Source organism: Diabrotica virgifera, chromosome 7, assembly GCF_917563875.1.
Source record: "Diabrotica virgifera virgifera chromosome 7, PGI_DIABVI_V3a".
Taxonomy (NCBI): Eukaryota; Metazoa; Arthropoda; class Insecta; order Coleoptera; family Chrysomelidae; genus Diabrotica; species Diabrotica virgifera.
In genome coordinates, this window is record NC_065449.1 from 198,668,646 (window position 1) to 198,681,917 (window position 13,272).

The 13,272-nt window shown below is 32.2% G+C and overlaps 1 protein-coding gene across 5 annotated transcripts in view; it reads right to left on the bottom strand.

The window, feature by feature from the left end:
• LOC114335237 (serine/threonine-protein kinase dyf-5-like) overlaps nt 1-13,272 on the bottom strand; it is a 101,470-nt gene that overhangs the window by 50,272 nt on the left and 37,926 nt on the right. For all 5 annotated transcript variants that reach the window (XM_028285445.2, XM_028285444.2, XM_028285437.2 and 2 more), the window contains exon 3: nt 11,526-11,693. In XM_028285445.2, coding sequence (XP_028141246.1) covers nt 11,526-11,693 — 168 coding nt within the window. The remainder of the gene's footprint in view (nt 1-11,525; nt 11,694-13,272) is intronic.

Below are 13,272 nucleotides of genomic sequence, written 5' to 3' on the forward strand. Positions count from 1 at the left end.
GTATATATTGACATTATCATATGCTGCTTTGATATCAAGAAAGATGGCCAAAACCGATTGGGAGGATTCAAAGGCTTCCACAATTGTGGAATGAAGGAGGGTCAAGTTGTCAGCAGTGCCTCTTCCTTTTCTAAAACCTGTCTGATGGTTGGTGAATGAACAGTTATGTTCTAAGGACCAATCTAGGCGATTCTTGATTAATATTTCTAATGTTTTAAGCACACAAGAGGATAAAACTATTGGTCTGAAACTACTGGCCAAGAGTGGATTTTTGTGTGGCTTTAAGATATTTATAACATTATGGTTTTTCCAATCTTCAGGAAGGTTGTCACCATTTAGACAATTATTGTAGATATTCAACAGAAAATGTTTAGCTTGTAGTGGTAGATGTTTTATCATAAGGTAAGGAATGTCGTCCATACCTGGTGCCGAATTTTTTTTATTATTTACAGCATTGTTAAGTTCCCAGATTGTAAAAGGGGAAACTTGCTCGTTTATATCGTCAAGCTCAAAATTTGGATCAATAAAAACTGTAGACATGTTCTGTAGAATTTCTGTTTTAATGTTATCTGCTGGGTTATGAAATGTCTGGCCGTAATTTTTGTTATTTGAGAATTTTTTAACTTTATTCCAGACATAGGTAGTGTTAGATTCCTTATTTAATGATTCACAGAAGTTTATGAATTTATTTCTTTTTTTAATTCTGAGGTTTCGTTTAGTTTGGGCGATTATACGTTTAGCGTTTATATAGTTCTCTAAGGAAACAGATTGTTTAAAGTTTTGAATTGCCTGTTTGCGGCTTTTAATCCAAAGTGAACATTCTTCATCCCACCACGGATTTGAAGGTTTACCCTGTGTTCTACAGTTTTTATAGGGAATTGAGTTATCTGCTACTTGATTAACTACCTCCAAAAACTCATTGTAATTAGAGTTTACCGGTAAATCAAGCATTCCTGTTATCATCCCAGTGTGGAATGTATACCAGTCTGCTCTTTTAATATTTCTCATTTTGTATGTTTGTGTATAGATGCTATCATTTTTGTTAAACTCACAGTTGTTTATTATGACAAAGGTGGGGAAATGGTTGCTATTTCCACAATCTTGTATGACACCCCAAGTAGAACATAGAGCCATATTATTACTTGCTATGGCTAGATCTACAGCGCTACGATTATTATTAGGAGGTTGAAACAATGTTGCTGACCCATCATTTAGGATAATTAATTCTTTATCAAAAATAAAATCATAAATATTTTTTCCTCCCTTATTGGTAGGACATTTATCCCATAGGGGATGGTGAGAGCTTAGATCACCTAGTATAATTAAGTTTTCTGTAGGTATGTTTTCTATTGTTGAGCTCAAGAAAGGAAGAGTTATGGCATTATTTGTATTGGAGTAAATGTTTATTATGTATAAGTTACCAATTTTTGTTGTTATGTATTGGATTTGGTCTGAGTTGTATTTCTGAATTGTAGAAAAAATAATAGATTTCTTGATACAAGTAGCTACTCCACCATATCCGTCATCTCTGTCCTGTCTGACATTATAATACTTCAAAGAAAAATTAAAATCTTGTTTAAGCCAAGTTTCATTAATAGCAATTATGTCAGGGTCTTCTTTGAAAATTAAGTTCGTTATGTTTTCCCTGTTTGATTTAATACTTCTAATATTCCACTGAATAATTTTTAATTTCTTTTTTGAATTCATGATTATGTGATTTGATATATGTTTAATTAATTAAAATCAGAATCAGATTTATCCTCTTGGTCCATATAGGACTCTACGTTTAATCGGGAAAATAAATGGTTTTTAAGTAAATTTAAGTTTTCTGATGATGTATTACTAATAAAATTTAGGCATGAGTTTAAAAAGTCATTTGAAGAAAAGGTATCAATATTTTGAAAGTTTTGCGATGCACTGGATTGCCAGGCTTGATTGGAGTTTTGTGATAAATTAGCTGAGGTTCTTGATTTGAAAGGTTCTGAACGAGAAAATGAGCTAGTGGGGGAAGAGGTTGGCTTTTCTGGTCTTAATTGCTGTGTATATATACTCTTTTCATTTGGTTGCTTATCTTGACGTTTTTGCACGACTCTCCGTTTGTTGTCGGAATTCAGAACCACCTGTTGAAAGGAACGCTTTACTGTAGATGATCTAAAATTGTTTGTTCTTCGTTGCGATGGTTCTATGGTGTTAGAATTATTTGTACTGGTACTTGGAGTATTTTCTAATGGCCTGCTGTTATTTTTAAAATTTGGAAAATCTCTCGGGTTATAAATAAATTTATTATTTGAGATGTATGATTTTGGAATAGCTTCACTTGCCTCAAAAAATGTCAAATTTTCATACGCCATCAGTTCTTTAATATTCTTTTGTCTTGTATATTCTGGGCAGCTCTTGTCAATAGATTTGTGAGAGTCCTTGCAGTAAAAACATTTTGTCATGCATACGTCTTCATGTTTGTTTTCCCCGCAATTAAAACATCTTTCTTTCCCTTTACAGTTTGTTTTTGTGTGGCCAAATCTAAGACAGTTATAGCACTGTGTCACTGGGGCAATATATGTGTCCACTAGTCTTGGTATGCCATAAAAAAACACAGTTTTGGGCATAAGAACGCCTCGAAATGTAAATAGTGTCGTACCTGTGGGTTCATAAGAAGTTACTCCATCTTTAATTACTCTTCTATTTAATCTTTTTATATGTAAAATTTCAATGTCATTTCCTGTATCGCAACACCGAAGAAGTTCTTTTTCATCAATATCTGTATCAATCTGTCTGACGATACCTTTGCAGGTTACGAAGTTAAAAGGTATATATATCTTGTATCCCTGATTTAGAAGTTGAGTGTTCTTAAGTAGCATGTTAGCCGAGTGAAAATTGGCAAATTCAACTGAAACTCTATTGAGCCCTTTACTATCTATTTTTTTAACGTCATTAAGTTTGAGGTTGAATATATCTCGAGCTATTTTAATTGTATTGAATGTGCCAATTTTTATATTCGGTATATTTGTAGATTCAAGATATACTACAAAAGGTCCATGATCTTTTTCGGAGTATGTATTAACCTTTTTTTCTTCCTGAGGATTATTGTCGGAAGTCTGATTTTGATTTTTTTCGGAATTATTAGTCATTGCAATTTTAGCCGGAGAAGAAGTATCAGGATAAGGGGGGACTGAGCCCCCCTTTTCCTCACTCATTGTAAGAAAAAACCAGTCAATGAAGTATTAATAACTAGAAAGCAAAAAGAAATAAAAAGAGCAAGCAAAATAGCATAAAAGAAAGCCGCTTGAAAAAAAAAAATATAAGCAAAAATGCTCAACTTACCTATATGCAAACACTTAAGCAACAACACCGGCGGTTGTTAGCTAGGTTAAGACCCTAAACTAGTGGCAAACTTTAACTGTTGCAAAACAGAAACTGTTCACACCTCGCAAGCGTAATGTCTAGTTTAGAAATATTAAATTTTTGGAAAATATTTATTAAATTTAAAATACGCGGTCTGACGTTTTGTATTTTATTTGACGGACCATATTAAATCGGTACATAATTCGCAAATATTTTACGGTTATCCCTACTTTTTCTGTCTTTACACGGCAAATTACGTGTAGTAAACTTCACACTGGTATGGATATGTAAACATTACTAGAATGTCATTCTACTTGACAGTGTCATAATTAACTTTAAAGAGATGACTTTTGAATGTTCTTGGAACTGTTATTTGTATAATTGCAAATTATTAATCCAGTTAATATGTGATGACCACTTACCAATCACATCAGGTGAAGTGGAAAGAGCAATATCACAACTAAAAGATGGCAAAGCTCCTGGACCTGACAATGCATATGCTGAACTCATAAAACTATTTGACACCGACGGTACTCAACGCCTAACCAAAATATTTAACGACATATATTTAAGCGGAGTAATACCAAAAGCATGGTTGAAGTCGACGTTTGTTGCTTTACCAAAGAAAACAAAGTCCATATCCTGCAGTGATTTCCGAACCATCAGCTTAATGAGCCATATTTTAAAGCTATTTCTAAAAATTATACATCAAAGGATATATAGACTGTGCGAAGAAAAAATCAGCCGAACACAGTTTGGTTTTCGAAATGCAGTGGGTACAAGAGAGGCTCTATTTAGTATACAAGTGCTATTTCAACGATGTAGAGACGTGAATTGCGATATTTATGCATGTTTCATTGATTACCATAAAGCGTTCGATACAGTAAAGCACGACAATCTGATGGAGATATTAACCAATATTGGAATAAACACCTGTGATTTAAGGATTATCAGCAATCTGTACTGGAATCAAACATCATCTATCCGGACAGAGGCAGGAGAATCCGACGATATCAAAATCAAACGTGGGGTTCGTCAGGGATGTATACTATCCCCACTGCTGTTTAACATCTACTCTGAGGAAATTTTTCAAGAAGCATTGGATGATGTTGAAGCCGGAATCAGAATTAACGGAGAATGTATCAAGAACATAAGATACGCAGACGACACTGTGGTATTCGGTGACAGTTCTGAAGCCCTACAGGAGTTAATGAGCAGAATCGCAGAAGTCAGTCAGAGATACGGACTTTCACTAAACACTAAGAAAACCAAATGTATGATGATCTCTAAGACAACAGCAATTTGAACGAATCAGTGTGAATGGTCAACAAATAGAAAGAGTAAAAACATACACCTACCTTGGTACGAACGTCAATGAAAATTGGGACCATTCTATAGAAATCAAATGTAGGATAGAGAAAGCAAGATCTGCATTTCAAAAAATGGCAAAGTTGTTCAAATGTCATGATTTGTCGATACCCATAAAAGTCAGATTACTACGATGTTATATATTTCCTATACTGTTGTACGGAGTTGAGTCGTGGACTCTCACAGACGCCACCTGCAAGAAAATTGAGGCTTTTGAGGTGTGGCTTTATCGTCGAATCCTGAAGATATCTTATACCGACCACATTACTAATGAGGGTGTTTTGATGAGAATGAAAAAAGAAAAAGAGCTGTTAATCAAAATAAAAACAGCCAAAATCGAATACCTCGGTCACATCATGAGGAACAGTGAGAGATATGGACTGCTGCAACTGGTCTTGCAGGGAAAAGTAGAGGGAAAGCGAGGACCAGGAAGGCGAAGGATTTCCTGGCTGAGAAATCTACGAACGTGGTTCAACACAACCACTACAAATCTTTTCAGAGCAGCATTGTGCAAAGTGCAGATTGCCATGATGGTCGCCAACATCCGAAACGGATAGGCACTACAAGAAGAAGAATCCAGTTAATAAATGTGATAATTTTTTCACTAACTATGTATTCAGTAATTGTAATAATTTATATGTACAACAAAAACCTCAGTGGAACTGTTTCGAGCCGTAGTGAGCAAGATTATCATTGCCAATATGATTTCTAACATCCGAAACTTATAAGAACGCTTTTCTGCCGGTTATTAGCGCACTCATCACTGTATATTGCAAGTCCTTAAATTTAAAGGATTTAAGGACTGCAGCCTACTTCCAACTTTTTAACGTTTCAAAATTAGTTTATTTTGACGTTTCATTTTCCACTTCGGAAATCGTTCTGACAAAAATGTTTTGTAATTTGAGAACGATTTCCGAAATGGAAATCGAAACGTCAAAATAAACTTAAAATAAACTTATTTGTAAAATTGTGGCTTATTCTCAATAAAAATAGTACCTAGATTCTATTAAGGCCAAAGACATAATTCGCAAATATTTTACGGCTGTCCCTACTTTTTTTGTCTTTACGCGGCAAATTGCGTGTAGTAAAATTCACAATGGTATGTATAAACATTACTAGAATGTCATTCTACTTGACAATGTCATCATTAACTTTAAAGAGATGGCTTTTGAATGTTCTTGGATAGCTATTATTTGTATAATTGCAAATTATTAATTCAGTTAATAAATGTGATAATTTTTTCACTAATACGTATTCAGTGATTGTAATAATTTATATGTACAACAAAAACTAATACTCAATCAAGAAAAGAGGAAAAGTGTTGAAGTGATTTTTTAATAATATATTGTTACTATGGAACGTTTACAATTTTGAACATCTTTACCAAAAAAATACTTGGATCACAGAATATATCCTGATGTATTCTCTGCTTGGATCTTCCATAAATAATAAACAGTAAATAACTTTTTATTAAGTTCACGTCTTAAATCAATTATTTATCAAGTACACTATCAATATTATTTAGTCAACAACTCAAAATATTTCCGATGCCATGTAAAATATTTAAAACTGTCACTATTTTGTCATCATATTTATTCTATTTGGCTCAGTGCGTTGTATGACAAATATAGCGAATGTTCGATTTGGAAAATATCACCATGGAATGTGATATGGAATGGATTTCGAATCCTGAAAAAAGTAATAAATATTTTAAAAAAATTTAAACGCAGAATGAAAGACTAAATTATTATCGAGGGCCGAAAATTCTATAGAATAAATAAAAAGTTTCTTTTGAATGAGATATTTGAAATTAAAAATCACAGTACATTTTCTCTTAGTTTTTCACCCCTGTAATTTATTAAAATAAACATTATAGAAGTTTTCAGGGACTTTCGGCCCTCGGTAAGAACGAAATCTTTCATTCTGTGTTAATTTTTCAAAAATACTTATTAGTTTTTTAAGGATTCGAAAAAATGAATCCATATTTGAATAGCATTGCAGCCGAAAATACGTACCCATCCCCTTAAGCTTTGTCTATAAAATTATTGTATTGTCGAAGCGAAGATCGGTGGGATATGTGCATTTTATCAATGGAATTCGATATTTTTAAGATATTGCAGAAACCGCTACAGATAAAATGTTTTAACAACCTATTAATCATTCAGAATTAATCGAGGGATATTAATACAGTTAAAATAATTAAGACGATAACCGGACAATAATGATTTAATGAGTGAAATTTGAAGTTTTTTTTTACTTTAATGACAAAAAGAGCAAGCCCATTAGCAGAACCCAAATAAAAATTATTTTGCACATCATATTTGAAACATTATTTGGTTGAAAAATCTCATTTTTGTTGGCAAAAAAATATATTAATTTGTTTGGACTAAATTACAGTTGTGTTTATCTTAAAAAGGATATGTTACTATCAACATTCACACAGTGTTGTCAAACTGAATTTTGTTATTTTGGGTGTAAATTTTTTCCACGGATCTCCGAGGGTACTATACTAGTACAATTTTCAATGACAATAAAGCATATTTCTCTTCCTTCTCTTCAATTCTGTAGAATTTCTAGTTTATAATTGACAACGCGCACTTACTCATTTTTAGTCAAACCTTTTGTTAGCAGGTTTTTTTCTTCATGGAATTCATTTTCATTGGAGCATTCCTTTCTGATATTTAGACGAACGTGTATATGAGATCCTAATTAAACACATACTTAGTATAAAATTAAAATTTTTAAACTATAATACCTGTGTTTATCCCATTTGTCTACCTACCTTTCCGTGGTCTAGTCTTGTGTGTGTGCATTGCTCTGAAAGACCCCTGAGCAGAAGTACTCCTTGTTGACATTCCTTATAATACAATTGAAAAAAAAAACAAAAAAAAATAAATAAAAAAAAAAGAAAAAAAAAAGAAATAAAAAAAGAAAGAAAAAAAAATATATATAAATAATAAAAAATAAAAAAAAAGAAAATAATAATAATAAAAAAAACATACAATAAAGAATAATATTGAATAATACTAGAATATATATTTATGATATAGATATATGTATATAAATGTGTAATACTGTATGATTGTAGCTAAAGATTAAATTATCCATTTATTGTTATAGAATCTAGGTATATCTTTAAAATACAAAATCCTATTTTAATAGTAATATGTGAGATAAATATCTGTAGAGCAAAAATAAGTTCGGCTAATGGATTAAGTCCACAGTCAGGAAATTCGATGACACACACACAAATATTTCTGATATTTATGTTGTGGTTGAAGTGATAATTTAAATCGGAACGTAGAAATCGAAACGTCAAACATTAGTTAATTAAAAATAAATTTTCATTGCCAACAATTATATTGCGAAGGACGCAATAGCCAGTGATCTACGAAAAATGGGAGTACTACAGCAATGGGAAATAGTTGCTCAGGATCGACAACAATGAAGGGAAATATTAAACGCGGCCAAAACTCACATTAGTCCAGTCGGGTTAGACGAATAACACGCCTAACCTTACATTAGGAACTGCCCCAAATTTTATTTTTATAATCTTTAGGGGGGTCAATAGTAGTGAAATTTTAAAATCTCGACTAAATTCCGCCGTTGCGTTAGCCGCCACCTTGATTTTAAACGAGAACCGTTTTTGCTCAATATCTCCGCCATTTTCAACTTTTAGACAAAAATTATACGAACCAAAATTGTTAAATACAGTAAAACCTCGATATAACGGACCTCTATTTAACGGACTTCGGATATAACGGACAAAAAAATCCTGCCAAATATGAAAAAAAGTTACTGTATTTCCCAAAACGTCCCCAAAGAATTTCAATAAAATTTTTATTGCAGCATAATGCGGACACATTTCTAATTATAAAAAAAACGCAAATTTCAAAAGTGCGTACAAAACTTAAAATAAACGTTTTTTTATTTATTTTAAACCTATTTTTATACAAAGGACTTATAACGGACACCCCTTACCCCCAATTAGTCCGTTATATCGAGGTTTTACTGTATGTGATTTTCTATAATTTCTATTGTTACAGTTTTTTCGTGCGGTCGATATTTTCCGAGTTATGGCGGAAAATAGTGACAGTTAGATAATAATTATTGAATTATCTCGTGTATTATTAATTTTACGACAAAAATGTTCCAATACAAAAATAGAGAGAATTAAATTATACACAATTTAGATCTCTTTCATTTTTTTGCTAAAATTAATATTTAAGGTAGAACGTTTGCGGTAATGGCGCGAGCGTAAGCGTAATATCTACGCCATTTTGAACTAAAATTGTTCCAAATTTGATTTCCTACAATTTCTGTTTAACAATTTTTTCATGCGGTTGATATTTTCCGAGTTAGGTGGGAAAATAATAAGAAGTGGTGGGGGAAGCATAATTATTGAATTGAATCTTGTTTCCAAGCTGCCCCAAATTTTATAATTCTATCCTTTAGGGGAGATCAATAGTAGTGTAAATTTAAAATCTCGACTGAATTTCGCGGTTGCATTAGCCGCCATATTGATTTTAAAGGAGAACCGTTGTTGCATAATATCTCCGCCATTTTCAACTTTTCGGTAAAAACGGTAGGAACTAAAATTGTTGGAAATGCAATTTCCTACAATTTTTTTATTCAATCAATATTCTCCGAGTTAATGGGGAAAATAGTGGAAACGGAGGGGAAGCATAATTATTGAATTGTCTCATTTATTATTAACTTTACGACATAATTGTACATAAAAAAATAAAGAGAATTATATTTTATACAATTTTTGAAGCTTCCAATGAAACACCAACCAAACTAAGCACATAAACGACATAAATAATAACTTATAATATGCATTAGTTCACTTAATGTTATTAACTATCTGGTTTTATTGGTTGAATCTGTCTGTCGATACTTTAAGTTTCATGTCAGCTAATATATTTTAATATTTCGACAATTTTAGTTTTTTTTTTAATTTTGGACCCTGTTGGGGGGAATTTTCCCATTCCCCTCCTCGTAGACCCGCTACTGGTTCTCCCGAAAATTGTAGTAAATCGTAATTGCAACAATTTCAGTCCTTACACTTTTTGTCGAAAAGTTTAAAATGGCGGAGATATTGAACAAAAACAGTTGCTATAAAATCAATCAGGTTTACGCTCGCACTTTTAACGCATACGTACTACCTTAAATATTAATTTTATCAAAAAAATTAAAGAAATCAAAATTGTACAAAATTTAATTCTCTTCATTTTTGTATAGATACATATTTGCAGTAGATCTGATAATAAACGAGATAATTCAATAATTCAATAATTATGCTCTAACTGTCACTATTTCCCCCCATAACTGGGAAAATACTGACCGCACTAAAAAAATTATAATAAACGAAATTATAGAAAATTGCATTTTCAACAATTTCAATTTCTACAGTTTTTGTCGAAAAGTTGAAAATGGTGGAGATATTGAGCAAAAACGGTTCTCGTTTAAAATCAAGCTGGCGGCTAACGCAACGGTGAAATTCAGTCGAGATTTTAAATTTACACTAATATACACCCCCTCTAAAGATTAGAAAAATAAAATTTGGGGCAGCTCGTAATGCAAGGTCAAATGCTATCCCGACTGGGCTACATAGAGTTGTAGAACCAAATGATGAATGATGATGAATAATTATGGCTCAATGCCATATAAACATGATACTAAATTAAAATGTAAAGTATTATAAAATATACTAACGATCCAGTTTTTTATTTATCAATAATAATTATTATTTTTAAAAACAATGTAAATAAATTATCATTGTCCTTAATGTACTAAGGCATAAAAAATGGGTTAACTAGCCCCGTGCCCTTGGCCGAAAGCGATGTCCTTGAAAATGTATTTATTGTTAATATACGCACATTTATATTTTATATGTGTCCGTTGCTGCTTATGATTTCACATCAATTATATTGTTGGTCATTGTCATAATATTTGAGTATTGATTATCGAATAAAATATTTATGTGGAAATTGTCTGCGAAGAATTTTAGATCACGTTCGTTTGAAAGAAAGAGAATGATTAGGTATATACTTGGAATTTTGTTTATGATTTAATGGTGGATGGGACTTTTTATGTTCTCCATTTTGAATTTTAATGAATATTTTCTTTATCCACTGGGAGAGCGGATGACATGGAGGATGGAGGGGATATGAAATATCGACAGGGCTTCTCATAGTGACATAATTTGTAAGCCGTCCCCCAAGGGTGATAAATTTAGTTCTTTTTCTTCACCATATTTTCTTACTTTAGTAATTAAATCCACCCCTTCTTTTCAACCAGATCCTTTGGAAACAAAAAAATCTTCATACCTACACGTATTACCTCTTTCACTATAATGTTTATATAATAATCATAAAACACAATGCCAGTATTGCAAAAGCGTTAACTTTGAATTTGTTACCAGAAAAATCAAAGACATTTATACGAAAAGTAATATAATTTCTTCGTAACGTGGTGTAAGAAGCAAAAAATTTGCAAATACTCAAATACGCAAAAAAAGTATTTTTTGCCTATTTTTCTGAAAAACTAAAACACTAAGATCGTCATCACTGTAGTCTATTTATTTGATGTTAAAGTTAATGATTTAAACATAGTTTCATTTTAATAAGTGATTGTAGAAATAATGTTGTATGTATTACAAGCATAAAGTGACATTATCGCTTTCGAGTAATTACAGCGCAACGCCAAGCGGAGTAACGCTTCGCTTCGCGTTGCGCTGTAACTATTACTCTCAAGCAATAATGTATCACTTTTCGCTCTTAATACATAAATAATTAATTATGGCGACTTACCTGATAAATGATATTTCTAACTACCGATTCAGGAAAAGGCACTCTGCGGTCTTTTATTAATTGATATAAATTTTCTTGCATATACTCAAACACAAAGTAAAGAACATCGTTTTCTCGAATGACTTCTTTTAATTTCACCACATTGGAGTGATGAAGTTTCTTAAGTGACTGAAAAAAAAATCAAAAATTAATATTTACTGTATTTAGTTTTTAAGTTTGGTGGATGCGTTTGGCACATGCACCAATGCATGATCCAAAATTTTAATTTGACCCAATTTTATTAATCTTCTATCAGCTTCCCATGTATCTTAACATGCAAAATTTATTTTTATACCATTCATTTAAATAGAATAAAGGTAATTAATTGGTAAGAGAAATTACAGGCAAATGTAAAAACAGAAATATAAGTAAAAATAAATAAGTATAAAACTTGTTAATGACAATTTTGATGAGAGGGGGAACCAGTCCCCAATACCTACGGAAACAGGACCACCTATTATACACTAGTGGCAGAAACAAGAGCAGCCATAATATCACTAAACGACGGGAGAGCTCCAGGACCAGATGGAGTACAATCTGAATTTCTTAAACTTCTTGATGATGAATCTTTAAGAATACTATGTAAAATCTTCAATAATATCTATAATACAGACAATATCCCAAAATATTGGCTAGTTTCAGAATTTATTACGTTACCAAAGAAACAGGGAGCAATAAAGTGCGGAGAATATATGTAGGCTAATAAGTCTAATGAGCCACACATTAAAACTTTTTCTTAAAATTATACATCGTAGAATATACAAGCCATGCGAAGAGAGAATACAAGACACACAGTTTGGATTCATGAAAGGCGTAAGTACAAGAGATGCACTGTTTAGTCTACAGGTATTATTTCAAAGATGCAGAGATATTTATCCACCTGCTTTGTGGACTACCAAAAAGCATTTGATACAGTTCAACACCGAAAAATGATGGATGTTCTAACAAAAGCTCAAATGGATGATAAAGAACGGCGTATAATATAAAATTTATACTATAACCACAGCCACAATAAGAACAAATCTTGGAGATGAACCAAAGGAAGCGATCCAGATTCTATGAGGCGTTAGACAAGGATGTATACTTTCACCTATATTCAGAGAAAATATCTAGTGAAGCTTTGGAAAATTGTGAACATGGAATACTCCTAAATGGAGAACGCCTAAACAACATCCGCTATGCAGATGACACTATTATTTTTGCAGACAGTTTGAACAGTTTACAGCAACTAATAAACAAAGTAAAAGAAGTAAGTGAAACGTAAACACGTAAATATATCAAAAACTAAATTTATAGTCATCAGCAAAAATAAAATTAGAGACGCCCATCTGCTTATCAAGAATACACCAGTGGACCGAGTAAAACAGTATACCTATCTTGGAACAATAGTAAATGAACAATGGGATCACTCACAAGAAATAAAATGTAGAATAGAGAAGGCTAGGAGTGCATTCAATAACATAGCCAAATTCTTTAAAAGTCACAACCTTAATCTGGAGATAAAAGTAAGGCTCCTGCGATGTTATATCTTCTCAATATTATACTACCGAGTTGAATTCTGGACACTCACTGAAGCAATGGAGATAAAACTTGAAGCCTTCGAGATGTGGCTATACAATCGAATCCTAAGGATATCATGGACGGACAAGATATCTAACCAGACCGTAATACGAAGAATGGGGAAATAAAGAGAGGTGATGTATACCAT